This window comes from Antrostomus carolinensis, unplaced genomic scaffold (assembly GCF_000700745.2).
Source record: "Antrostomus carolinensis isolate BGI_N321 unplaced genomic scaffold, ASM70074v2 scaffold10567, whole genome shotgun sequence".
NCBI lineage: Eukaryota > Metazoa > Chordata > Aves > Caprimulgiformes > Caprimulgidae > Antrostomus > Antrostomus carolinensis.
In genome coordinates this window covers 3,481-31,191 of record NW_010325503.1, presented here as the reverse complement: position 1 = coordinate 31,191, position 27,711 = coordinate 3,481, and the positions used below count along the sequence as shown (strand labels likewise).

Genomic DNA, 27,711 nt, shown 5'->3' with positions numbered 1-27,711 from the left:
AGTGTTAAAAGGGTATTCTGGTAACGTTACTTTGGCTTATTCAATTGCTGATGACAAGACAATGTGTTTCCACTTTGGTCCACGCTGCTGAAGTGTAATATAATTATTTGTATTAGACACCAGCCACCTGTTAATATCGTTCTTCTAAAGGTCATTGTGTGGTGCCTTGCTGTCTGAATTTAATGGCCGTGTATCAGGTTTGTTGGTCACCCCTTTGTGTGACACGGGACAAGTGTTTGTGGGGAAAGAATGTGAACCCGATACCCGGCGGCCAGGGGAGAGGAGAGGACTGGGGGAGAGGGGAGGACCGGGGACTGGCTCTGCTGCTGCTATTGTTGGGCCATGGGGCCAGGGCTGGAAAACAAGCAGCTTCCTTTGGAAGTGCTTTCATCTAACATAGCCCTTGTTTGGAATTAAAATAAATTGCAGTAATTTCCCAAGAGAAGCAGACTGATGTCTGTAAACCCTAACTTTCTGGTACCCCATGGATGTGTAAGGACACTGTCCCTGACCTGGGCTGTAAAGGGGGAGAGGAGAGGCTGTGCTGCTCGACTGGCTGGCTGGCCTCCTAAAGCCACGAAAAGAAAGTGAGGTGGTGATAACGTAATTGTACTGGTGACAACGAGTAGATGCTTCATAAGTTATTTTTACACATATGGTGTTGGTAGTTAACCTTAATCCTGCTGTTGGATTCATTTATTAATGTCTGTATAGTGACCTGAAAACGCAAAGCACTCTGTCATTGAGCAACGTTGAACTTGTTAACCCACAATTTTTAATTAATTTTGATGAATATAATGGTGGTATGCGTTTCACTTGAACTTTCACTGTTCCCACCTGACCTGGTATTAGCTTTTGGGAGAGGTGGGGGACAGGTAGGACTTGTGGATGAACTTCTTCCCTGCCTGTATCCGGTGAGTGGAGCAGATGCAAGTGACTGCTGCTGCAGGGGCTCAGCTGAATGACTTCATTTTCCAATTTCCAGAAAATGAAAGCTTCAGCTGTCAAAAGAACAAAACAAAGCACCTGGTTTACCACATGGTGTAGGACATTCCAGCACTTGCAAAGAGGGGGGGTTGGCTTTAAGCCATCTGTATTCCGGCATCATTAGTAACTGCTACTAGCTGTTGGATTGAATTGCTGACTGAGAAAGAGCAAGGGCTTTTAGAGTCTTCTCTGCAATTGTAAATATTCATATGAAGAACTCCATTACTGCCAATTTTATAAGGAATAAGGATCTCACTTTTGTCAGTTGCATATTTATTGGTTCAAACCATTTGAGCTTTATTATGCACATGTAGATAGCTCCTTGTGTTTGTTTGAAATGGGTCATTAGGGTCTTCAAGCATTCTGGCTTGATAAAAATCTAATTGATTTCTGCCATGAAAGAGTTAATGAAGGATCACTCATGGCTTTTCATTTTCAGCTAATTAAAAAGAATGGCTGTTTTTTGCCTTGGCACTCGTAGTTAAAAGTGCCAAATATAGGATTTTTTTTTTGTGTGTGTGAGTTGAAGGGTGAGGAGGAGGAGGAGGGGGAAGTTACATGTAAATCATTTAGCCATTAACCTAATGTGGTGGATTTATAAATCCTATTACTATAAGCCCTTTTCATTTCCACCGAGGCCTGACGTGTGCTTGATCCTGCTAATGTAAAATTCATTCTGTCTAAGTGATTACTGAAGTAAGACACTTTTAGTCAATTTTAATCAGATTGTGTGAAACTTGCTTGAACACTAATGTTAAGTAAGACATGGACACAGTTTGGCCATGTCTTAATTAGCCTTACAAATCAGTTAGACTAGGAATCAATCAGTGAGCCCAGTCTATGAACCTTTTGACACCTAATGCTTTCTGGAGGGGGAAAATCTATGCTGAGGGCTGAAAATACAGGGCTGGGAAGCAAGATTAAGATTGTAATTTGGTGTTCTTGTTTTATGGTATGCTTGGCAGTCCCTCACAGTGTGCAAGTCCTTTACGATGCAGCCCTCATCGGTGTTTCAGAGTTGAGGCCAGTGGGGTGCTTCCCATAGCCCATCATACATTCCCATTTCTGCAGCAGCAGTAGCAATTGGAGTATTTTTCTGAAGCTGCTTCTGCTCCAAGAGACATTTGTTATTTTGGCAGAGGGGAGCGCGGGACACTTTATCTTAAAACGTTGTAACTTTGTCCTTACAGGCCTCCACTGGGAACTACTGACTTGGATTCAAGGGACATCTGCACTTCTTGGGTATAGCTGTCCCCAGTTTTTCTGTAGGGAGACATTAGTATGAACAAGCCCCTCAAGTATTGCTTGCTGTTGAGATCAGAGGTGGTTTTTGTGAAATGCCATCCTTTGAAAGACCAATAAAGAGTTTGCTGGTTTTAATGTTTCTCCTGGATCACTGCTCTTGAAGTAGTGAGTCTCAAACTAGCTTTCATTCCATGTTAATTTACCCACTTTTTGACAACTTATTACGAGCCATTATCTTTACTATTTTAATGATGTAGGATTTCTGCATTGGTAACAACTTTTGGTATTTTCTTTTAATATATGAACCATTTCCTTCTATTACCAAGACACTTGAAAAACTTGTCAGATCCTATAGAAATCTTTAGTCATTTTATTTTCCTACTGTTGCTTATGGTGTCTTCTGCAGCACAGTGAAAAGCCTTAGGAGAAAGGGATGTTTTCAGTATATGGAAATAAAAATGTTTAATACCAGAGACAGTAGATGTTCTCTCAAAATAGACAGTATCTTTTGCAAAAAATCTCACCTGCATGTGTGTTGTGGCAGTGCTGGGGGCTTGACTCCAGAACCTGGTGGAAGATGGGGCCATTGTAAATGACCAGCTTAGACTGGAGTTTTTGTTCTGCTGTTGCTGGTAAACTACCTACAGGGTGGTTTTGGTTTTTAAGCTTGAAAATTCAACCACCAGCAGTGTCAGCAAACCCTTTTCAAAAGTCACTCCATAAGTCTTTATGCTACAGGCTTTGTAAGTTGTTTTTACTGCTCAACTTCCAGGCAATTTAAATATCTTTTTTTCTTCTATCTAACCTGTTAAATTACCTCTCTCTGTTAGGGTGAGTGTACCTCATTTAGTCAGATGTTACTTAGTTGATGATATGACTGCAGGCACATGTGGAAGAGAGTGGGGAACATGCTTTTTGCTTGATCTGAATGCCTTTTTCTCTTCTGTTTTCTCTTTCATACAGTTACTGTTGGTCTGCCAGGTGTGCCTTTTTGAATGAAAACGAGAAACTTCTTTAGTGTAGAACTCTTACAGTGTGGTTGGGATGAGGCTCATTTGAAAAGCTTTGAAATTAGATGTTAATTACCTTTCTCTTCTACTGGATAATCTTCTGTACTTTAACCAAATAAGGATAATCTTCTCTACTTTAATCAAATAAATATTCAAATACTTTGAATTTGCCATATTTCAGCTTTGTGACAGTTCTTTTATGTCATGGATTGTAGCAGAGCAACTGCTCGTGAAAAGGGAGAACTGAAACAGAAAAATCATGAGTTCAGGTGGATGGGACATCTGATCCATTACAGAGATGTAGTTAAATGTAGCTGATCTGAATAACCATATAATGATGGGCTAGTAGATGAACTGTCAAGGTTTACTTCAGCCTCTTTCTTTTTCCTTTTTCTTTTTTTTTTTTTAAATGATTGTAGCTGCCAGTATCATAAGACCATAAGCTTGAGAAAAATGTAATATAGTCCATTCTAGGTAATATTTTAGAGTAACGTTTTTATTGGTCTCTGTCAGATTGTGGTTGGTTCTTGACTTTGAATATTAAAGTGTATAAAGGACTTAGGATACTCTGCCTCAGAAAAGAACATCACCTATAAGAGAGAACAGGTATCTCTGTCAGCTGTATTGCATGTGTATTTCCTGGGAAAATCCTTTCAAATCTGTTGTTTGCAGTTCATTAGGACATACTAAAATTACTGTTATCTATGTCAGAAAGCAGTAATATCCCAGAGGTTGGTGGGCAGGTGTTTATTTTTAACCCAGCAGATTTTATGCATTTTTTAATAAATAAAAGTTTAAGTTTTCTTCAGTTTTTTTATGGCCACATGATATTCTTCTGTTCTCTAAAGGGAATGTGTATGGGCTTTGTGGTGTTTGTGTCATGTTAATGGTAAGACTGATAGACTTTTGTTGTTGTTGTTGTTGTTTACTAAAATACAGGAGGCTCCATCTGAACATCAGAAAATGCTTTTTTACTGTGAGGGTGACAGAGCCCTGGCACAAGTTGCTTAGAGAGGATGTGGAGTCTCCATCTTTGGAGTTACTCAAAGGTGTCTGAACATGGTCCTGGGCAATGAGCTCTAGGTGATCCTGCTTGAGCTGGGGGATTGGACCAGATGCCCTCCAGAGGTCCCTTCAAACATCAACCAGCTTGTGATTCTGTGATTTTGTTTTTTTGTTGTTGTTTTGATTTTTTTGTTTTTTTGTTTTGATTTGGGGTGATTCTGTGATTTTGTTTTTTTGTTGTTGTTGTTGTGTGGGGTTTTTTGTTTTGATTTGGGTTTTTTTTGTTCAAACCAGATCTTAAAATACCAGAAAATTCCTACAGAGTTTTCTATTTGTACAGAATATCTCTATCTTTCCTTCTGTTTGGGGGGTGAGTTGGTCGGTTTGTTTGTTAGGCACCTGTATTAATCTAAAGGCATGAAAAAGAAGCATCTATAATAGCAGTGGATTAAATCCAGCCACTGTCGACCAGTGCTTGTGGTTGGATTGTTATGTTGGCACTAAAACCTCTCTCGGGGCCCTGCAGGTCTCATCTCAGATATAATTCTAATGAGGATATTGAATGACTGGTGTGACAATAATGTAAATCAGTGCTGGTGCCTTCTATTGAAACTGAAAAGTAAGAGCAAGAGAGAGCTTTGAAAGAAGGCTTCCTTGGCATATGAGTGAAAGCTGAGTTTTTTTATTAATGATTCAAACTCCTGTACTAAGAAGTAGGAAAGCTTATTAGCTATGTTTTTAGATTAAACAAAACCTTTAGGTTGTGATGTTCTTTCTTTAACAGAATTTGTGGGATGAAGAATTTAAATGAAAATTTCCAAAGTCAAAGATTGATTGAGTTAAAGTATGTAGCACGAAATCAATCCTGTCAAATTGTATGGAAATAAGTGAAAGATTTATAAACATTGTTAATGTTTCAGAAATCTAGTTTTGTGCAAATGTGTTTTGAATTCTTCACAAATGAGATAACAGTAGGTCTAAATGACAAATTAAGGATTTAAAAAATAATCAGCATGCCTCTCTTGCAGTAATGGATTTATGGAGGTAGCACGCTTTAGTTGCATTTGTAATTAAGGTTTTTCCATCATTAGAATAGAAATGCATTCCTGTTGAGCAGTATCATTTTAGGTGAATTATGTGGATTGAATGAGTGGCAAAAATCCACTGCTTTAATCCGATATGTAGCTAAAAGTCAGTATTTGGATTGAATTCTTAGAGGGTCACATTGAAAGGTTAAATACATTTGTTTGTTTTCCTAGTTTTCATATTTCCATATTTTTTACAATTAACAAACAAATCCATATCCTGTGGTAATATACAATGACAACTTAACAACTTGACTTCATTACTAATGAAGCCATACTGCTATTAATTTCGAAACTCTAAATACTGAAATGGGTGGGCTGTACGTGGAGTGCTTAACGACAGCCTAATGCATAAAAGTAACTTCTGAAACTGTCATTTCTTTGCGTGAATTCATAGTCCTGAAAAATTAAATTGAATGCTTTGATAAGCCTCTAACTTTGTTCTGTTTTTAAAAACAGTGCAAGTGTCCTTGGTTATGAGACAGGCTACAAATGATATTAAAAATGCCCTAGACTGCAATTTCAGGTAAATGACCAATTGACCATTAACTGCTGAAATCTTAAAGGCTGATAATAAGGTGGTCAGTTTCAGGAATTGCTTTTGCATGAAGCTCAGCTTTCCTCTGTTGGAGTACTCGCAAAAATGTGTCATGGAGCATGTTTCTGTTTTTGCAGGAGCTCTGTGACATCAAATATGATTCCATCCTTAGCTCCTTTAAGTGCCTATAATACATGTGTTTCTGTGGATAGGCAATAGTGTCCATATTCTTTCTTTCTTGCATGTCCTTGCAGGAAAAGTCTAGAAGGTGAAGTTGCCCCAACCCACCCTACAGTTCCTATTCCTGACTTAGTTGCAAGCCCTATTTAACAAGCAATTTAGGATTGTTAACTAGTAATATTTTTTTTTAGTTAGTTTAACAATAGCTAAAAATCTTAAAAGAGTAGTTTTTAAAATATTTTTAAATTTTACATTGAGATCTAAGTGTATGGTAGAAATTAACCATACATCTTAGAATTATCTGGTAGGCCAGTAGATTTTATTTCTGACATGCTTGGTAAATGCTTACTTTGGTTTTGGTGGGTCTTTTATGTCCTGAGGAGCTCCATCTTCTTTTGTCAAACATATTTAGAAAATTCAGGAAGCTCATTTTGAAGGTAAAATCTAAAAAGAATGTGTCTGACACTGACAGATTCTATCGGGAGTTATTTCCATCTATATCCAAGCCAGCTTCATTAAGTGCTGTTCAGAGATCACTCTGAACAAACAGGAAATCTGCCTGAGACTTCATACTACTAACCATGCATGTTCCTTGTTGTCTTCTCCCATCCTTGGAGCAATCACTAGGTCCTGCCTGAAGCAGGAAAGGTTAAGTGTCCCATGTAGAGTTAAAACTGTGTTCTTTCCCTGGTACCACCTGAGAAGGCAGTTATGAGCTGCCACAGGGGCTCGTCTGAAGAGACTGCGTAGGAACCACACAAATACGGTGGCTGATGTTTGGACATACCGGAGATGGTACTGACCCTTCTGCTTTCTCACTACTTTGATCAGTACCAAATGTGGTTGTCAGTCTCTGAGACTTGAGTGCTGGTAGTTATTTAGTCCTGCATTTGTACCTTGGTAAAAATCTTCATTTGTGACAAGTGCTCATTCATCGTTTCATCATTCTTTGGAACTGGAATAGTCTTTGCTGTATTTCTTTCAGTTTTCTGTTGTAACCAGGAAAGGTGGCACCATGTCAAAGACTAAGGGTTCTCTACTTGCAGCAGCAGCTTTCCTGGTTTCCAACACCTTGTGTATATGCTCCTGCATGATTAAAAACTTACTTTGTTACTTCTCTTAAATGTACAGGCCGAAACAATACCGTGTTTTCTTCCCCCCCCCCCCCCCTTTTTTTTCCCCCCCTGTTTGGGCAATCCTAAAAGGACTTTCACCACATGCTTTGGTTTTTTTTTTTTAAGTACAGTTGTGAACCCTTTAGGCATCTGTATATACCTGATCTCTCATCTTTTGCATTTGAGTAGCTTGGTGGAAAGTGTAGCTGGTACTAGTATAGTTAGGAAGCTGAATGTAGGGGGACTTAGAATCATAGAATGGTTTGGGTTGGAAGGGACTTTAAAGATCATCTAGTTCCAACCCCCCTGCCAAGAGAAGGGACACCTTCCACTACATCAGGTTGCTCAAAGCCTCATCCAGCCTGGCCTTGAACACTTCCTGGAAGTGGAGGGATGCCCCCTCCTTCTCCTTCATTAATCAGAGAGGGTTATGGCATATCAGATCTGGAGCCGATTATTTTGGAGGCTTTCAGAATAATTATTTTCTTCAGAGTAAGGAGGTGCCCTAATTTAAAGGTAGCACTGAGTCACTCAGGGTGTCTGTCCATCAGGAGATCATGTCTTCTGTCAGAATTAGCTCTATGTGAGACTCAAAATTGCATGACAGGCCTCCAGCTGGACTGCGTGCTGCTGATCACAGCCCTGGGAGCACAGCAGTGCAGACGGTTTTCAGTCGATCTCGCTGTCCACTCACCTAGTCCATGCTTGATCAGATTGTCTTTGAGGATGCTACGGGAGAGAGAGTTGAAAGCCTTACTGAAGTCCACATAAACTGCTCCACCAAACCAGTCAGCTCTTCACAGAAGGCTACCAGCTTGGCTGAGCATGATTTCCCCTTTGTAATTCCACACCAAACACTCCCAAAGCACACTTCTTATGCTTTGTGTGTCTGGAAAACAGTTCTTTTCACATTTAGTTGCTCCATCATCTTTTCCCAGGGCTTGAGGTGAGGCTGGCCAGCCTCTAGTTTCCTGGAATCTTCTCCTCCTTAACCATCTTGAGGATAGCAGTGATACTTGCTTTCTTCCAGTCCTTGGGAACTTCCTGTGATCATGTTTTTCACCGTGTCCCCACAGTCCCAGTGAAGTCATAACCCTACAACTGCATACAGACTTCCCATACCTCCTCTTTGTTCCCATGCCATGTGCATTAGTGTGCAGGCCCTTCAGAGAGGCACCCAGTCCTGCTGATGCCCTGAAAACATGCGACAGCTTTCTCCATAACATTGTCCTGTAGGCACTCTCTCATTTACGTGGATATGCTTGAAGAGGGCACCTTTCAGCCCTGTGTTGTTGATTACAAGGTCCTTCCTGTTCACATCTTGCCCCAACCTTTGCCTTCCCATTATGGTTTGCATCTTCCTCATGGACATCTATTCCTGTCCCCATCAGTCATGGTTTAAAGCTTTCCTTACTAGGTCAGGCAGCCTGTTGGCATAGATTATTTTGTCCCATGTAGTCAGATGGACCCTGCCTTGTCCAAGCAATTCTTGGTCCTCAAAGGGAGGTCTGTGAACATAAAAAACAAGACCTTGCTGCTGACACCAGCTGTGCAATTGTGGAGGATGAATGAGTATTGTTTAACTTTATAAAAACAACTGTCATGTTGTCTAAATATATCTAATTTAATGAAACAAAATTATATGCTATATGAAAATCTTGCATGACACTTAAGAAATTAGGTAAGAGAACTTTCTTTAGAGGGTAATTGGAGGCTAAAATACTTTTCTGAATTTGAATAGATGTTGCTTTGATAGACAACCACTTAGTCATTATGAAAGAACAGTTTAGTTTTAAAGCAGTTCAAACCACTTACAAAGATTTTTTGATGGACACAACGTTCACACACAGTCTATTCATTACCAAGACTAGCATGTCCTCTCATCTTCTGTAAAATTTCAGGATCATTTTCAGTGAATATACTTGTATCTAGACAGAGGTTGCCTTGCTCTGTTCAGTATACCTAATGCAAAATGCCTATGGTTCTTCAAGAAAAAAGCTGTGGTTTTCCAGTAGAAGTCCTTTTTCTTTTAAGAATACTCTTCAGGTAGCAAGTATTTTCTGCATCTGTTTTTCTCTTTATCACTTGTTTGTCTTCCCTCAGCCTCTCCCTTTTCTCCAAGCATGCAAATTGTGATTATTACTTAAAAGATGCTGACCAGAAGAACCTTAGAAAACAAATTCAGGTTCACTTCCCGCCAACTCTGTACTCCCTTGTTGCCATAAAGGGCCTTTCTTACAACACACCTTTCTTCTTGTAATTAAATTGTCTTTAACAGTTGGAAGTTAAGGGAGAAGGGCCTTGTGGAGCTGTAAGTACTGTTTTCTGCTGTTTACTAAAATAAAATTAAAAAAAAAGACAGGGAAGATTTGATTCTCAAGGATTTTGTCATCATCTTGGATATTGCACTGAGTTTATCCACTGCTTAAAAAAATAAATTCAGTCTTTAGAGTAATAGCTTTACTTCTCCTGGATTACAGAAATACTTGAAGTTTTTGAAAAACTGTCTTCACTATTGATTCTGAGACCTACTCCCTGATTTCTCTAGGACTATGGTTATGAAAGTAACTTATCTGGGAGATGAGACAGTACTTTCATTCCTGTCACCTCAAGATTGAGAGACATGCTTATATATTTGAAGGATAATTTCTAGAACTATAGTTCAACTTAAACCTGCTGTGGAGGATGGTGTCGTTATTCTTCCCTACTCTGGAATATTTTTTGCTGTTATTTGAAAGGAAATCTCTGTGCTCTGATTTAAACCTTGCCTGGATGCTAACTTGTCTCACCAAACAGGAAACCTTGGTTTATAAATAATTAATTTTAATTATTTACTGTTCTTGTAACTTTATTTTTGCTAATGAAAGACTGATTCTTTGTTGCTGAATGTGTTGAAACAGTGTATTGAAAGACACTAAATCCTGTCTAAAGGTTTGTTCATTTCACTGAAACAAATGCTGCTGTTTCCTCTAAGGAGGATATACTTGTCTGTATGCATTTAAATATTGAATAACTTAACACATGTTTTAGTTTTATTAGGAAATAGTAAATGATGCTTGTCGTATTCTTGCTTGTTAGAAGTGTTTTTACTTGTGGTTTATGATACGGTTAGCTTTTGATGTAGGTGCAGTATACTTGAAATGCACAAAAGGTTTTCTTATTAAGCAAAGTTACCTTGGCATCTTATAGTTAAGTACAAAATGTTCATCAAGCATAGATTTATTTAATGGATTTAAATAAAAAAATATTCATAAGAGTTAATGAGCTGAAATTGGTTTGAGTACCGTGTTCTTCAAGGAGTTTTAGGTGTTGTAGATCTTGTTTTTTCATGGAGTGAAATGGAAAAAAAAATCCCTGCTCCTTCATTCATTTTAGTTCTTCGGTTTTGAGGGAGCTGATCAGAAAGGAAATAATGCCATGGGTTGGCTGTGAGCCCTGGTGCTTCTCTAGGAACTGCTGCCGGTTCTGGTGTTTGGTTTCTCTGGAAGGAGCATTACTGCCTCTGGAGGGTTAGGGGATGCCCATGCTGTACAGATGTCTTTCACAGATAGTTATCCACCCGGACGTTACATTCTTGTTGCTTCTGGGTCAGTTACCTTCTGTGCACTCAAGTGTTCAACCTCATTATTGAGCACTTAGTTTTTCCATTTCCAAGATTTTAAATGAATTTCCAACACAAAAGGTTTTTTTGTTTGCTTGTTTTTTTAACTTATGTCCAAAGCTGTAGGAGTATATTTCATTGTTTTTTCTTTCACCCTAATACCAAAATAATCCTTTCCAAAATTTGCTGTAGTATAGCATGGTTTGTAATACGCTGTGCAGAATAACCAATAATTGTACAATTTAGTAAGGAATTAATTCTGGTTTTCCTGTTCTCATCAGCTAAACTCACCACAAATACTTGATGTACTGTAGAATTTGAAAGATATAATTGTTTCTGGCACCAAGGGAACATTGTCTTCAAGTTGTTATTTGATTCACATCATCATCTTCAGTGTTTTGCTGTCATCTTTGCATTCCTTGTCAAAATCTGACAAAGGCACACATGATTGTTGTTGTGTTCAGCACATTTCTGTTGTTGCCTTTTTTGTGTGTTTTCTGTTGTTTGTGAGGCAGAAGATCCTACCTTTTGTTGTCACGTAAACATGTATCACTGGATCTTTGTGTACACAGCTTCTGCCCTTGGAACCATTCTCCCTTTGGTTTTGGTGCACCATCCAATTCTGGTTTTATAGCAGCATCTATCAAAGTTGTATTAATGTCTGTCAGCTCTGTTGGGTGGAGTATGGACAGTTAATTTCCGGGTTTCGGGGGGGAGATAAAATACTGGCAGTGTGGGGTGTATTTCTGATGCTGTTAACATTTCCTAAGAGTGTACATTTTTGGGAAGTGTAACTTTTGAATACATTGTCTAAGTAAAGCAAATACCTGGTAAAAGCTATCTGAAGCAACATATTCATTAACTGCTTGAATCTGGTCACTCAAACTTCTCTGAATCAAGTCCACTGTCTAATGGAAAGGCTGTATTGCGATGCTTCATTCCTTGTGGCAAACAAGACTTCCATTTCTGTCACTCATGCTTATGGCATATGTGCCTTTTTGTCCAGCAATAGAAACCTTTTTTGAAAATCCTCCTTAATAAAAGATTTTTGCAGCATCCAGTGGCTGCGGTTTATCAGTGCTAGAGGTTACTTATCACAAAGTACTAGCAAAGCTAATGAATAGTTTACAAAAATACAGAGCTTCGGAAATATTTATGTAGATTAGTGAATGGCATTACATAGTGTAGCATAGTTCTTCTTGCCTGTTTGTTCCTGCGTGTCATAGGAAGGACTACCTAATACGAATTACTAAAGCTGATGACAGAATTATTTTCTTACTATATAATTGCACAAATAAACAGCTGAGGTGGGAAAAAAATATCAGGTCTACACTAGAAAACTACCGGTAGTCTTCAAAAATACAGTTTTTGCCAAGGCCCTATGAGCATTAGTTTTTCTCCTTGTTCAAAGTGAATGCATAAGTGATTTATTTATATATAGAGATATATATATATATACACACACACACACACACACATCTTTAGTGCAATATTTTTGTAATCATTCTGGTCAGTCCTTTCAGCCTCGTTTTAAGTCTCCCTTTGTGTTCTTTCATATCTGTGGCCCCAGGAATCTACGGAAAATGTTTATGTCTTCAGGAGAAGTCACTGCATCAGTGTGTTAGTTTTGTTCCCTATCCCATTGTTTTTTAACTCGGGTATCTCAGCTTGTTTTCACATAAGCATCCTCTTGTTAGAAGGTACTCTTTGGTGGTTTTTAAATAAGGTATATTTAAAAATACTTGATATAATGGATAATGATAAAGCTATTCTTTGTATGTTTATTTTTAATCATTCCCTTCTTAAATCATGTCCTCATTTAATTAAGTAATTAGTGAGTTGGAGTAGAATTAGGACAGGAAATTTTGTAGTTTGATGACTGCTTGTCTGCAATTACCATCTTTCAATTTATATTGACTCGCAGTTCATGGACGAGAGAACGTGTGTTGCTAGTCTCGCTTTTACAAGAAAAAAGTTAAAATAGAATTTCACAGATGTTCACTGTGCTGAGAAGTTCACAGGTTTTTAGAAGTATATGTTTGCTGGGGGGGAGGGGGCATGGCTGTACAGATGGGTTGCCAGGCAATTAATTCTTCCTACTTGGGTTGCCTGCAATAGGGGACAATCCAGCTCTCATGAGTAGCGCAATATTATTTGCAAAAGGAAACTACCAAGTAACAATTTTCCTATTTTCTTCCTTCTTTTCTGTCTTCCTAGCCTCACTATAAACCTCCCTTCCTTTGCTGTGCATTTCTGAGAAACTGCTAATGATTGATATGATAGCGGTGCTGTCATTCTTTTTAACAAAAAAAAAAAGTCATTTTTATTCTAGGTATCTTAATAGAGTCCCATTAAAGATGTATTGCTGACTGAAATATTGGCATGAAGGGCTCTCACTGAGCTGAGCCCAGGAATTAAGAAGTCAGGAAATCGGCTGCTGCATTGCAAAAGAACCTTGTGTGACACAGTATCTCCTGATTGGGGGGATCATTACTGCTATTATGACTCGACTTGCGTAGGAATTTTAAATTTCATCTGAATGTCAGTAATAACCCTCTTAGCAAATTATCCTGAATAAAATCACGAAGGCATTTTATATAATAGGTGTTGAATTACTGGATAGATTTGCTAATTAAATACTCTTTGTTCTGCTGCAGTTGACATTACAGGGTAAGATCTTGAACAATTATTCTCAACAGCTGTACTTTGTTAAGGGAAAAATTAACTAGAAAGTTTATTTTTTTTTCCTACACTTGAAGTTGGCAGATTTTTGAAATGTGCTTGAAAAAAATTCCATCATCCAATTGGTAATGAGAAGATAAATATGCAGGTGTTGCTGTGAAATCAGATAACTACTGACTGCCTTATTAATGAATTTAGCAAGCCTTTATATCCTTCTGTTTTGTAGCTGTTGGCACTTACAAGTGATCTCCTGTCAGAATGGGTAACACTAGCATATGCCAGTCGCTTGATGAAGCTAACTTGTCTGCGACCCTCTCGTTACTACCTACATCCACTCTTGTCCTTGGAGACAATTGAGAAGTTGTCTTTGTACAGCCAAACAATTTTTTTAGTAGAGGGTAATCCTATTTTAAAAAAAAATAATGTTATCTTTCTAACTATTAATAGATTGTGCTATTTCAGAGAATGAAGTAGAAAATGCCAGAGATTATCAAGGGGAAAATGGTAGGCCTTCTTTTATTTTTCGTGTAGACTTTTCATTTCTCTGTCCCATTTTAAAATTTTGTTTCAGGGACTCCTGTTTGCTTTTAGAGTACTAAGGGAAAGGTATAACCTTTCTCTGTAGGGGTTAGCTAGTACGTGAGAGGAAGGAAGGGAGAGGCTGGTGAATAAGCTGGAATTCTGATTGCTGTATATGAAATTTGATGTCACGTACAAGTGGTACGTGTCTTTAGAATAATTTTAAAACTCCATGGAAAGGTGGTGGGGTGGTGCCGTTTGAATCACTCACTAGGAGATTAATAGGAATGGAATATCTTTTTTAAGCTTCTAATTAAAATGGAATTGGGTGCATTTGAGCACATACAGCCTAGAGTGAATCTGCAGTTAAGACTCACCTCACTGTGAGGGTGGTGAGACACTGGAACCGGTTGCCCAAGGAAGTTGTGGATGCCCCCTCCCTGGAAGTGTTTAAGGCCAGACTGGATGAGGCTTTGAGCAACCTGGTCTAGTGGAAGGTGTCCCAGCTGATGGCAGGGGGGTTGGAACTAGATGGTCTTTTAAGGTCCCTTCCAACCCAAACCATTCTATGATTTTCCTGTTCTTCTTTGTCTGCATAGAGAATTGAGGCCAGCTGAGCTTTTTGCAGTTTGGGACTTCAGCAGAGTTCAGGCATCCCATTGTCTGAGCACCTAGTTTGCAAGCATCAGTGGATGGTCTTTAAACCAACTGGATGCTTTGAACTTGACCCAAAGAGTGTAAATCCATAGGTATCCATATGTGCTTGGGCAATAACCCTGATAAGCACATTCGTTGTGAGTCAGCTGTGTCAAAGTTACATCATGGTTTGGAACCTGACCTGTCCTCAAGTACCTTGAAGGGTATGGTATATTATGTTTGCTTAGTTCACGTCTTTGTACTTTGGGAGGGTGAGTCCATCCTTAGGTGCAGTGATTTCTCGTTGAAGATGAAAGTGACTAGGAAAATGCCTCTCAACAGAAACTGTCTTGAAACAGAATATTAACTTTGCAAAGTCAAGCATTGCAGAGCTAAGAATGCCAGGGAAATACAGCTTTCGGTGCATAATTTAAAACCAACTGAAAAAGCATAGTGGAGCGTCATACTGTAGTATTCATCACTGTGGTTGTCTAAAGGTTCAGAAATATTAAAGAAACTTGCCGTTAATGTTGGAGGAATAACGCTGTTTTCATCCTGTTTACGTGCTGTTATGTAGAGGTGGACGTTTCACCTTCGTTTCAGAACTGCTTCTTGCAGTAGCAGTAGTCAATATCGTGACAGTCAAGACTCGGATTCATTTTAGGCTCCTTGGCATAATGAAAGTCATGAAGTTTCCCTGAAGATGGCCTTATTCCCACTGAGCATGGCCAGCTCTTCCCTGTTCATCCTTTTTTTTTCCCCCCCTCATCCCTGTTAATTTCTCCTGCTTAGCTCCCTGTCACAAAATTCTTGACTTCCTTTTTTTTTTTTTTTTTTTTTCCTCCCTCATCCCTGTTAATTTCTCCTGCTCAGCTCCCTGTCACAAAATTCTTGAGTACAAGTCATAATTCTGCCTGTTTTTGGCAAATATGGCCAAGGAGTATTGCAATTTAATGTATGAAAAATAATAAAACTTAGACTAGGTTACTAGATTTAATATAACCTGTTAAAATAGCCTGACTATCTTTAATGCTAGAGTACCAAATCATTCGGATTCACTTAATAGACTCAGATCTGTCACTGCTATAACAAGTGGTTTAAAGTAATCCTCTTTAAGAAAATTCAAATTCTAAATGTTTATGAGTAGCAGGACTAGCTAGAGAAAGAACTGAGGTTTATGCTGGGTAGGGATGGAAAGGAGTGAAACCATGGAACTGGGACTAACCAGGTGGAATCAGGAGCTGTGTCTTGGAGCACCAGGATGCTGACAAGAAAGGAAATGGAGAATACATCTGTGGTTTCAGATGATACATTCTTCTACTCCTCTCCACTATACTGACCACTATTAGAGATGGAAGCAGTAGCCTACTCGTGTGAGGTCTCTATAGCTATTTATAAGGTTCAGGGAATTGCTATTCAAAGCATTCAAGGAACTTGGGATGCACTTTTGGCTGAGGAACAAACCTGGTTACACACAGATTTGCCCATTCATGCAACATCTGTAGCCTATGTTTATCCCCGCTCCTCGTCCCAGTTCTGGTTTCCTTGAGGAGTTTGCTTTTTGAAGACCTATTCTGAGATCATTACAAGGGTAATCAACCTATTGACTAGGTTCTTGTTAAGTGAGCATCATCAGGCTGTACTGAATAAGACAGGACTTTTTTTGGGGAAAAAACTGAGTGACATCAAGAGATAAGATGATGGATATGAAGGAGGCGACTGACCTAAATTACTGAAAGAGGCTTAATTCTGGCACTTCCTGATTAGGTTTTATTTGAGCATTTAATTCAGTGTTCTTTTTTTCCTAAGGTAGAATGTGTGTGTGCACATGCAATTTTGAGATTTGTTTTAATCTTGTTTTAGGGGAGTTAATAATAGCATTAATACAAGGTCAGATGAGAATTTACTCATGTAATAAGAGTATTGAGGTGACTGTGTGTTGCCAGGGGAGAGGTGATTTGCTTTGTTTTGAAAGGTGAGAACATTTGGAGTTAGCAACCTAATGGATATGTTTGTGTGCGTTAGCTTGTAATTATATCATACGCTAATCTTTGATTATTTTTTTTTATTTCAGATTTTGATGCATACCAAGGAGATGGTGCAAAAGGTAATGCTGAGCATTTTCATTAAACAACAACCCTTAAAGAGCACACCTGGTGAAATTTTTTTATTCTAGGAGAACCATAACCCAAACAGACCTGAAATCACTTCTTAGGATGCCTAGTTTACAAATGTAATCCTTCCTAATGGATTATAGCTTTTTTTCTTTTCCTATCACAGATATGATCTGGCCCCTGCTTGAAGCCTATGTGTGACTGTTTCAAGCAAATTAGCAACAGTGCTAATTAGAGTTTACTCATAGACCTGTTACACCATGTGTTCTAGTGTTTTATTACGGTTTCTTTTTTGGCATCCTTTAAACTCTATCACTGGGTGGTTTTCTGACTGTATGGAGCTTAACATGGACATAGCCATGTTGCAGTTTTTACAGCTGCATTGATTTTCTACCACTGAAGACATCAGGTTTTCATTTTTTCAAGTTAATATTATGTAATTGGGTGCATCTCCCATTTTTTTATGGTGACATTTACTGATGTTGATAATTTTTCTTTTCACCTTTTTTCTTGCTATGCCTTTCATATGCACCTCAGAGTTTTTTTACGTGCCTCAATTTATCTAGAGTTTGCTCCATTATCCCAAAATATTACAGCAGTCTGGCTGGTGTTTGAACACAATCTTTTCCAAGTAGAGCATTTGAATTGTTACAAGGATCAGAATGAGAGATGATATGAAGGGCAGAGTGTCAGTCAGAGAGAAGGAATCAAGTAGGTGTTTGTGTTCATCTTCAGGTGAGTTCAGTAGTTCAACCTGGAGATAGAAAACTTATGGGTCAGAGTAGCTAAATCCTTATCCAAAAGGAGAACCTTGTTCCCTGAAAGATCTTCTGCTTAGGGAAGGGCTAACATGGGTAATTTACCTGTGATTACAGCAGAAGAAAAAAGATGTGAGTTGGAAGATGGAAATATGAAGCCATGTGCATAGTCTGAAAAAGTGTAAGAAGAGCAGCCTAATCAGAGAGTACTATGGTGTTCTGTTACTGTGGATACAGTTACTACATCCACTATCCAATACTTTCACTACATTTGTTTGAAGTAGAATTATCTAAGGGGTTTTTTGGGTTTTCTTGTTTATTTGTTATTTTGTTTTTTTTTAAATCCAGAATTACTTTTCTGCAATAGTATTATGGTGGCTACAAATGGAATAGGATACCTGATTGTAGTATTATCTTGCAAACACAATGGCTAAATGTCTTATCTGAGTAGCCTGAATTTGTCCAGCAGTCTTGGAGCCTAAGTGGTGGTCTTGTGTCCTAGCAGTCCAGAGGTGTTTCTGATTAGAGTTCCTGCTGTTTTGCAAGAGTGGGCTTGTTCACCAACTTATTTTTCTAGCATTCATTTAGTAAAATTTTAACTACATGCATTATGTACAGAACTGAACAGTGTGATTTTTTTTAAAGATACCAGGGGTTTAAGTTTCATTATTCTCTTTAAATTCAGATGTCTTAATGAAATATACAGACTTCTCACTAAACTTTACATCTTCCCGCTTTTTAGTATTTAATGGATAATATATGGACAATGATCATTTTGAATCTTGAAAATGAGGTGGGACTTTAAAAAGATGGAGTGGTTCTGTTTTGTTTTTCAAAGTAACTTGTTTCATTTAGATGAACCTTGAAGTGATTTATGGAGACACAGATTCCATTATGATAAACACTAATAGCACCAATTTGGATGAGGTCTTCAAGCTGGGGAACAAGGTAAGAAATTTTTTCTTTTTAAAACTTCCCTACATGTCTGTGTTGTAACACTGAGTGGAGCAGATAGTATTAAGAGAGGAATCCATGGCATAAAGTAGAGAATAGGCCATGAAGAACCACAACTTGACCATGTGTCCAGTTCTGGGCCCCACAGTTCAAGAAGGACAGGGAACTGCTTGAGTCCAGCGCAGAGCCACGAAGATGATTAAGGGAGTGGAGCATCTCCCTTATGAGGAAAGGCTGAGAGAGCTGGGTCTCTTTAGCTTGGAGGAGACTGAGGGGAGACCTAATTAATGTTTATAAATATGTTAAGGGCAAATGTCAGGAGGATGGAGCCAGGCTCTTCTCAGTGATGTCCAGTGATAGGACAAGGGGTAATGGGTGCAAGCTGGAGCACAGGAGGTTTCCCTTAATCTTGAGAAGAAACTCATTTACTGTAAGGGTGACAGAGCCCTGGGACAGGCTGCCCAGGGAGGTTGTGGAGTCTCCTTCTCTGGAGACATTCAAAACCCACCTGGACACCTTCTTGTGTGATCTCATTTAGGTTCCTGCTCCGGCAGGGGGATTGGACTGGATGATCTTTTGAGGTCCCTTCCAATCCCGAACATTCTGTGATTCTGTGTGTGGAAGCTATGGAGTAGTAAAAGCTTGGAGTGCCCTATCTTCAGGTGTAGCTACTCCGTGCATTTGTAAAAGTGATTAAATTAAAATGAAATATTTCATTGTATAATGAGCTTCTTTACCAATTGTAAGTTACTACAAGACAGATTTTTTTTTTAGAATACTTCTGCCTTCATGCTAAGTTGGGACTTTGAGAAGTAGATGGATCTCAGGAGCATGGAAAAAGGAATAATATCTTGATGTTGTAACCAAGTAGCAGGAGGCACAGAAGAAAGAAATGTCTCTTTTTTTTTTTTTTTTTGCCATGTACAAGACTATATATAATTTCAAGTGTATATCCAGTACTGAATAAGAAAGTTTAATTGTGCTCCCGCCACATGTGTATATGTGGCTTCCTTCTGGTTTTATTTTTGTCCCTGTACGCCCATTTGCTGGCTAAACGTCATAGAGGAAGAGTTAAATAATAATAATTCTTATAAAGTCTGACAGCATCATCATCATAGGTTAAATACTTCTGACTTTGATTCAGGCTTACTGAGAGAATAAGTAGGTTTTTTAATTTGTCACTTGCTTAATGATTCTTTTTCTGTGTCAAATCTTAGGCTTTTTTTATCCCATGTACTTCTGTATCCTATATCAGTTGATTTTGGGTTTTTTTGTTTGTTTGTTTTTTAAGACAGACAGAAAGGGTTTGATTAATGTTTTCCTATTGTGTACTTGATTTTAAAAGTGAATAAACTTATGTCTGTAAATAAGCGCACAGTCAAACCTAGTATCACAGTTGTGGAAACTGTGGCTCTCAATATTCTTTGTGACATGAAGAAGTGGTTCTTGTGTTTCTTGTTTCAGTATTTCTTGTTTGTTTATTCTTCAAGAAAGTGAGTGACTTTTTTGCAAATTCTTCTCCCATTTAGATTTTCCTCATTAAGCATAATTCATATAAACAATTTTCAGGATAGAGAATTGTATCTTTTGGGAGGAACGCTCTAAGAAATGTCACTGTTCTATAGCATACTAATTTATTTCCCAAAATCTCATGTTGATGTGTGGGATATTTACACTGCGTTCAATGATACTTTTGCTTTAATGTAGGCTGCATGGAAGGTACATAAGTTTAATGCAAACAATTACTGTGAGAGCAGTTAGCATATGTACCCCTGTTCTGATGTAAAGCGTGAATCTGTCAGTTGTCTTCAGCGATGACGTATTCCTTTGAGAGATTAATTTGGTTTTCTGTTGGAGCAAACTATCTCATCTTCTTTCTGAATTTTCCCCATCTAATGCCTTGTCTCACAGGCTTCTGGTTGCATTAACTCCTCCTCTTTACCCCTGATTACTTATATCCATGTCCCTTTTAGTCATTGTTCAGCAGAATTTTATGTTTCTCATTTCCTATGCATCCTTGTGAATCAGATTTGCCAGTACATTCAGAACTGCACCATCACTGGTTTTTAAGCACTTGGTTAGTATGATGTAAAAAAAAAAAAAATTAAAAAAATTACTTTTTAAAATATCAGAAAAATGTTCAGAGGAATTATTTCACTGTTTTTGACAAACAAGATACAAACCTCTTGACAAAATGGTTTTGCCTCATGATGTCCTTCATAATTTATAAATACGTAAGGGATATAAAACTCTAAGGACAGGTCCAGATTATTAAAAGTGTTAGTTCCTGCAATAGGAAAAATGGAGATCTAAATGAGAAAAATTAAATACACACATATACATGGAAAATTTGTAAGGAAAGTTTGAGTTAAAACTAGTAATGTGAGCCCAGAGCTAGATAGAAAACCAATAAGTTTGCTGAAAGTACTGTTCCTGTCTTAGGGAGGGTATGCATTAGATGGTAGAAGAACTTTAATTTATATAAAACTTCAGTGAGGCACGAGAAAAGGATAGTTCATAGTTGGTGCTCTCTGCCAAGAGAACTGGAAATAATGGAGGAGTAAGAGTAGATGGGAGGATACTGGAAAGAAAGTTGTAGAGGAAAGAAAATGAAGAGTAGAACACGTGAAGATAGAACAGAACATCTGAGGAGTGATATGCCGATATTCTGTTGAAGAAAGTAAAGTAAAAATGTATGAAGACAGAAAAATGCAAGTGGGAAACTTTTAGTTGAGCCAGTAGGTGGGTGAATGTGTACTGGAACCAAAGTTTGTTATTGAAGGTATGTGCTGTTTTGAGCTGCTGCACTTCTCTTGTCTTAGAATAGAGGTAAGAGATGTGGAGCCACTTGATACTTCGTACTATATTAAGACAGTGTTATCAAGTGCAATTTCAAGCTTTTGTGTGTGGATAAGACAGCCTGTGTGTAGAAAAATGGCACCTTTTCCTCTCAAGGAAATCAGGCTATAGAAAACATAGGCATATTATGGGGAAGGGTACAAATAAATGCTTGCCCATGTGTGCATGTTTTTCCTGAACACAGGCACAGAGAGCTCTGTGGTACACAGTTGTAGTTCCAGGAGGAGAAGGGAAAAAAAAAAAAAAAAGAAAACAAAGGGCCTTTGCAAGGCACCTTTTTATAAAGCAATTTCCATACTCTAAGTGACTGTCTCTTTATCTTTTCCTAGTAAGTGGATCCCTACTCTGAAATCCCTTGTTTGCTTAATTTATGTGAGAGGCTGGATGGAGTAGCTGTCCTAGTAAAACAGGCTGGAGTCAGTTATCTGCAAGGTCACGTTCAGTCTGATGCTTCTCTGCCCTGCTTAATTTTTTTAGGGAGTTAGATATACCAAGCTGTAAATCCTGAAGAAACCTGTGCATGAACCTTAATTTTAATAGCAGATCATAGTTACTACTGTGTACTTAATTTCACGATTAATGTTACCTGATGAGTCATTTAAAATGTGTGTGCAAACCCACAATGTATAATGTTACTTGTTTTAAAACTTAAGAATGATACACTTCTAGATTGGAAGTTAAATTTGTCCATAGTTATTAAGGTGTTGCATTTGGTTTTAATGTTGGTGCATTTGCAGATCAAAAGTGAAGTGAACAAGCTCTATAAATTGTTGGAAATCGATATTGATGGAGTCTTTAAGTCCTTGCTACTGTTAAAGAAGAAGAAATATGCTGCTCTGACTGTGGAACCAACAGGAGATGGGAAATATGTAACTAAACAAGAACTGAAAGGATTGGATATAGTCCGAAGAGACTGGTGTGATCTTGCAAAAGAGACTGGCAAGTGAGTTTCTTTGTGGCATTGTCCTCCTCACTCTGTTTTAAACAGTACATGCTTCATGGACATTGGATATCACATGGCTGTTTCCTGAACAGTGCAGATTGGTAACTACTGCCAGTGGTAGAGCATCTTAACTGATTTTTGTAGGACATCGTAAACATTACATGGCATTGGTACCAGTTTATACTTGGGCAAGTCCAAATGTCTCTAATTTTGCTACCTGTTTTTGCATACTCTCTTGAAGCTGCTCATTTCCTCTAATAAATCTCGAAGTGCGCTGGGTGTAGCCTGAGGAGATGATCGCTTCCCCAAAGACTGTTTCTCTTCCATTTTTCAAATAAGACTCTTCTGATACCTCATTTTTATTGATACTGGATTGATGATTTATTTATTGATTGTCATTGCACAGGGCATTTTTGTACTTAAATTCAATACAAATAATACATTTAGCACTATAGAAAGAAAATTGGAGTGGGTGGAGAAGTGGTCATCTGGGGGCTGACTCAACTTGTGTTGCATACTGCCTCTTGAAAACTTAACTTAAATTGTGGTCCAAATGTGTCCAAAAATGAAGACTTTTTTACATCTGTAAAAATACACCACACACTTGCTTACTGTTCTTAAGGCTTGCATTTTCTAAGAAAAGATGCATCATAATAGGAGCAAATTTTTCCAAGTTAGGAATGTATTAGTAATTAAAGCTATACAAATGTTTGAGAGTGTTCTTTAGTGACTAACTCTTCTGCAGCTGGCAGATCTTCCAACCACATTTTACAGAAATAGGCAAGGCTTTGCTTACTTGGTATGTTCTCTTCCCCATCTTAAGATACCTGCTATGGAATAATAAATGGCAAAATGAAATGGGAGCAGAAAATAGAAACCAGTTGCACTCAGCAATTCCAAATCACTGTTTAACATTAGAACTATTTACAATAATTTGCTTTTAGTAAAATAAGTAAATAAATAAAACACAACATGAAATATCCTGGCAAATTTCTATAAATTTTGTGTCAGACTTTGTCCTCAGGCTGCTTAATTTCTAGAGGTAACTCAGGGGAAGAGGGGAGTGTGTTTCTTGTAATGGTTTTGCTTTCCATGTCTTAAGCTTTTCTTGATTTCTGGACTGTTTTTACAGCTATATAATTGGCCAAATTCTCTCTGATCAGCCCCGAGACATAATTGTGGAAAATATTCAAAGGCGGCTTATAGAAATTGGAGAAAACGTGATAAATGGCCAGATCCCAGTAAATAAGTTTGAAATAAACAAGGTAAATGATGTCTCAGCTCTTTCCTGTCTCAGAAAAACTTAACTATTCCTGAATATATTAACTACTGATAAAAAAAAAATAAAAATCTTTTAAATCCTTATGATGCTGTGAAATATCATGACTTTTATTAGGTACTGAATAGCATGGAACATACTACAAAGATCCTACAATATGAGGAAAAAATACCTTGTAGGGCTGGAGGCCAGTCTTACTTCCTCAGAATAACAAGTCTGTGTCTTGTCCTGTGCTGCTGTCTTCCTCACTGATTCTGCACTTTGAGAATGACATGATAGCTCATGCTTTCAGGAGAAGTTTTCTCCTAAATTGTTGTTTTATATTTCAAGTTTAAAATACATAAACTGAGGAATGTAATGGAAAATAATCAAATATTCTGTTTTCTAGAAAACTCATATAAAAGCATACTATTGTTAGTTTATTTCCTTTCAAAGCTCTGTCAAAGAAAGTTAGTAGTCATTTTGAGATCTCATTCAAGACTTTCTGGCAACAAGAAGTAACATACTCTGCTATATCTATAGGAGTTTTAGCAAACAGCATTGTGGTTTTGGTTTATTTTTATGAATCTTCAATGAAACCTGTATTTTTAACTTTAAAAGCCTACCACTGCCCTGCTAGAGAGGTGTTTTACTAGTCAGTTGGGTATTACATGCCCCTCTCATGCTTCTGATATAAGAGATTTCCAGAATTTGCTCCATCCAAAATCTCTTTTCTTTTGCCAGCCAGGCATCTGTTTGGTCTGTATGACTGTACTGATCAATCAGTTAAGAAATGTGTTCAGGTTGTCATATGAGTGTTAGAGAAATCAGTGGTTGACTTTAAAAAAAAAAAAAGACTGTTCTGATGCAAATATTCTAAGAGTATTTAGTAAAAGATTGATATGGAATAATTTTCACTTTAAGTGCTGAATGCTCTTCTCTTTTACTACTTTGGAAAAAAAAAAGTATATTGCTATTAACTCAAATATATAAATTGTTTCTAAGAATTGGGATGATGGTAAATATTTAAACGTAGCATTTTATTGTATGTAAAGGAAAAACTTATGTCTGTAACTTTTGAACTGTTGTGCTTTTAATGTAATGCATTTTTGAGACAACAGTTGTAAAGCATCCTCTCATTTTATTAATAACAACATTTTTAAAATATGAAGGACTGGTACATAAACCTTAACGTCTAGAAAATACCTTTATTACAATTTTTGAATCTTACTTTTTTGTGTGGCAAATGAACTTGTGAATAGTAAATGGATGAAGATAGCTACTACGTAATCTTGTCAAAAAAGTTCTGAGTTGTCCATCACAGAAGTAAAATACTTTTCTCATAGTTCTGTTTCTGTTTCCTCCTTTGATCTCTTAGGCATTGACAAAAGATCCACAGGATTATCCTGACAAAAAAAGCTTGCCACATGTGCATGTTGCCATGTGGATAAACTCTCAAGGAGGCCGAAAGGTGAAGGCAGGAGACACAGTGTCATATATCATTTGTCAGGTAAAAATGTCTTTATTAATAGCTAAGAACTAGGTATTGTTTTGAGAGATGGCAAAGAAAACCAACTCCACTCAGAAAAAATGGTTTGGCATTTCTTTGTAGTGAGATTGTTATCGTTTAAAATAGTTTGTTTTCTGTAATAAATTTATTTTTATAGAGCCAGAAAGAACCACTGTGGTGGTCAGCTCAGCTCATCTGACTATTTTTATATTATAGCTGATAAAATTTCTCTGAATTAATTTCTGTTTGGAACTATTATTTATTTTTAAGGAAAATATCCAGTCTTCATTTTAGGGAGAAGAAAATTCTGGTGGTGAAGAACCTTGCATTCTTGGAAAGCTAATTGGTTGTGGTTAAATAGTGTCATTATTATTATTTCCAGTCTCAACCTGTGTCTCTTCAATTCATAGTCATTGGATCTGGCAGTACCTCTGCTGCATAGACTGGAGAATTTGAGAAACTTTGTGTTTTCAGGTGTTTGTCCTATAAATGCTTATCATTATCTCACAAATATATGCTATACGCTTTGGATTTGCTTTTTTTTTTATTATTTTTTTTTAATAAGTGTAGGTTGGATTAGAGGGACCAAGGGATCTCTTACGCCAAACTGATGGACTTGGCAATGTGACTTCTACAGTGAACCACTATTTCAGCTCCTTTATTGTTAAAAACTGAAAGATACTGTTTTTTATTTAATTGGGAGTTCTTAGCCTGGCATGATGAAGCTGCCAAGACTTATGAGAGCTGGGACATGGGTATGGTTTAGCAGTGGCACAATACAAGAGAAGAATGTACTTGTAGAAAGAAGGGAGCTGAAGGAATTGCATTGTAATTATTCTTGCAAAGCAGCTGGATGATCTGAATAGTCCTAAATTAATTTTGTTCTGAATACTAAGTTGTCTGAAAGGAGTAGGGAGGGACCAATGGCTTGCAAGTCTGTCTTTATTAGTGATGGGTTTTCAGTCTGTGGTTGCTGACCCTATTGAAGCCAGTAGCTCTTCATAACTCAAAAATGAAGGTGTCATGTTAATACTTTAGTTTTATTTTGCTGGAAAAAAAGAGTCTGTACTTAACAAAGAATAAGCTGTGGTACTCCCCCTCCCTTCCCCCCAACCCCCCCATCCCCATTAAGATTTACTTCTATTGCTGAATGCTTGTTAAATACTGCTTTAAGTTCTGCTCTGCGATTTTTGACACACATTAAAAATAAAATTTCCAGGTGTAGTTGTGGACTGGGAATACGATTCTGCAGACGGAATGAGTTGCGTTTTTCAGAAGACTACCATCTTCTTAGAGTTAATACTTAACTCCTCCATGAATACTGTTTTCAATTTAATTGTTACCTTCCCAAATTGAATAATTTTCTCCTTATTTTCTTCTTTCAAGTTGGAGAAAGATGTAATGTAACACTGAGTGGTGTTTCTGTCTTGGCTTGAGATGTCACCATGTGTTTCTTTCAGTATTTACGAATATTTCAGAATTTGCTCTTTTAAATCGATACTACTGCCTCTGTCATTTGTTCCCTTCCAATGAATGATGGTCCATTCTCTGACCATTCATTCTATTTGTTTCTTTATGGAATTGAAGAATATAAATTTCCTAGCAAAACAGATATAGTTTTGCTCTACAGGACTTAGAATTTGCTTGTTGTGCAAAATGATAATGCTCGTTTAGTACAAAGTGAATCCAAAATGCATGCCCTCTGCTTATTTTTAACTGGGCTGATGGTTTCAATGTGTTTTCATTGTGCATTTCAGAATTGACAGATGGGACTGTTTACTCTGTCTACTCTTACTGATTTGCACGTGTAGGCTGCAATAATACAAGCTGGATTTACATTCTTGAACTTGCTAGTTGATGCCAGCATCAGCAATGCAATTTTTTTTTTTTTTTACTACTGCTGGATTTGTATTGGATGCATAATAAATCAACCAAAAGAGAGTGATTGTGTAAGAATTCTGCGTTAAAATAATGCATAATATTTGAAGCCTAATCCTTTGTATGAACTGAATGTGGATTTTACTTTTTTCACATTTTGTTTTGTCTCTCCTGTCTTAGGATGGATCAGATCTCAGTGCCAGCCAGCGAGCATATGCTCCAGAACAGTTGCAAAAGCAAGACAGTCTTACTATTGATACTCAGTACTACCTGTCACAGCAAATACATCCAGTAGTTGCTAGAATATGTGAGCCCATAGAGGGAATTGATTCTGTTCTTATTGCAACGTGGTTAGGTAAGTATTCTAAATTCAGTTTATTTAATCCTTATAATCCTTGTTCAGAGATGCAAAAATTTACTGTTCATAAATGACAGTACTATTGTATGTCTTTCAGTTTTTCTTAAGTTACTAAAATAGTTCTGGAGTGTGCATCCAGAACTAGCATCTTCCCAAGGAAAAACCAGTCATACTTACAATGAAAGGATACAAATTTTTAGTAGGATGTAAGTGAAGAATGTTGTTTGCTAAAACTGATATAGTGGATAACAAACATACAACCTTAGTAACAGTCACTGTTTCTCCATATGGAGCAGGCAAGTGGCCAAAAAAGAAAAAAAAGCTATAAAAATATGACTAATGCTGGAGACCCACAGAATCACTAGTTTTTATTCAAATAAGCAATGGGGAGTTGCTCTTGTTAAGAGCTGCTTTTCCTCTTGAGAAGATGTCAAAGGAATTAGAGATTTTTCTGCCCAACGCTGACTGCCTGTCTT

At 37.5% G+C, this 27,711-nt stretch overlaps 1 protein-coding gene across 1 annotated transcript in view; it reads left to right on the top strand.

The window, feature by feature from the left end:
- POLA1 (DNA polymerase alpha 1, catalytic subunit) overlaps positions 1 to 27,232 on the top strand; it is a gene marked incomplete at its 3' end in the record, with an annotated part of 82,523 nt that extends 55,291 nt beyond the window's left edge. Inside the window, exons 26-31 of the mRNA XM_010171245.1 lie at positions 16,678 to 16,710; positions 18,331 to 18,423; positions 22,026 to 22,231; positions 23,364 to 23,496; positions 24,868 to 24,999; positions 27,058 to 27,232. Coding sequence (XP_010169547.1) covers positions 16,678 to 16,710; positions 18,331 to 18,423; positions 22,026 to 22,231; positions 23,364 to 23,496; positions 24,868 to 24,999; positions 27,058 to 27,232 — 772 coding nt within the window. The remainder of the gene's footprint in view (positions 1 to 16,677; positions 16,711 to 18,330; positions 18,424 to 22,025; positions 22,232 to 23,363; positions 23,497 to 24,867; positions 25,000 to 27,057) is intronic.
- Between the last annotated feature and the right edge of the window lie 479 nt (positions 27,233 to 27,711).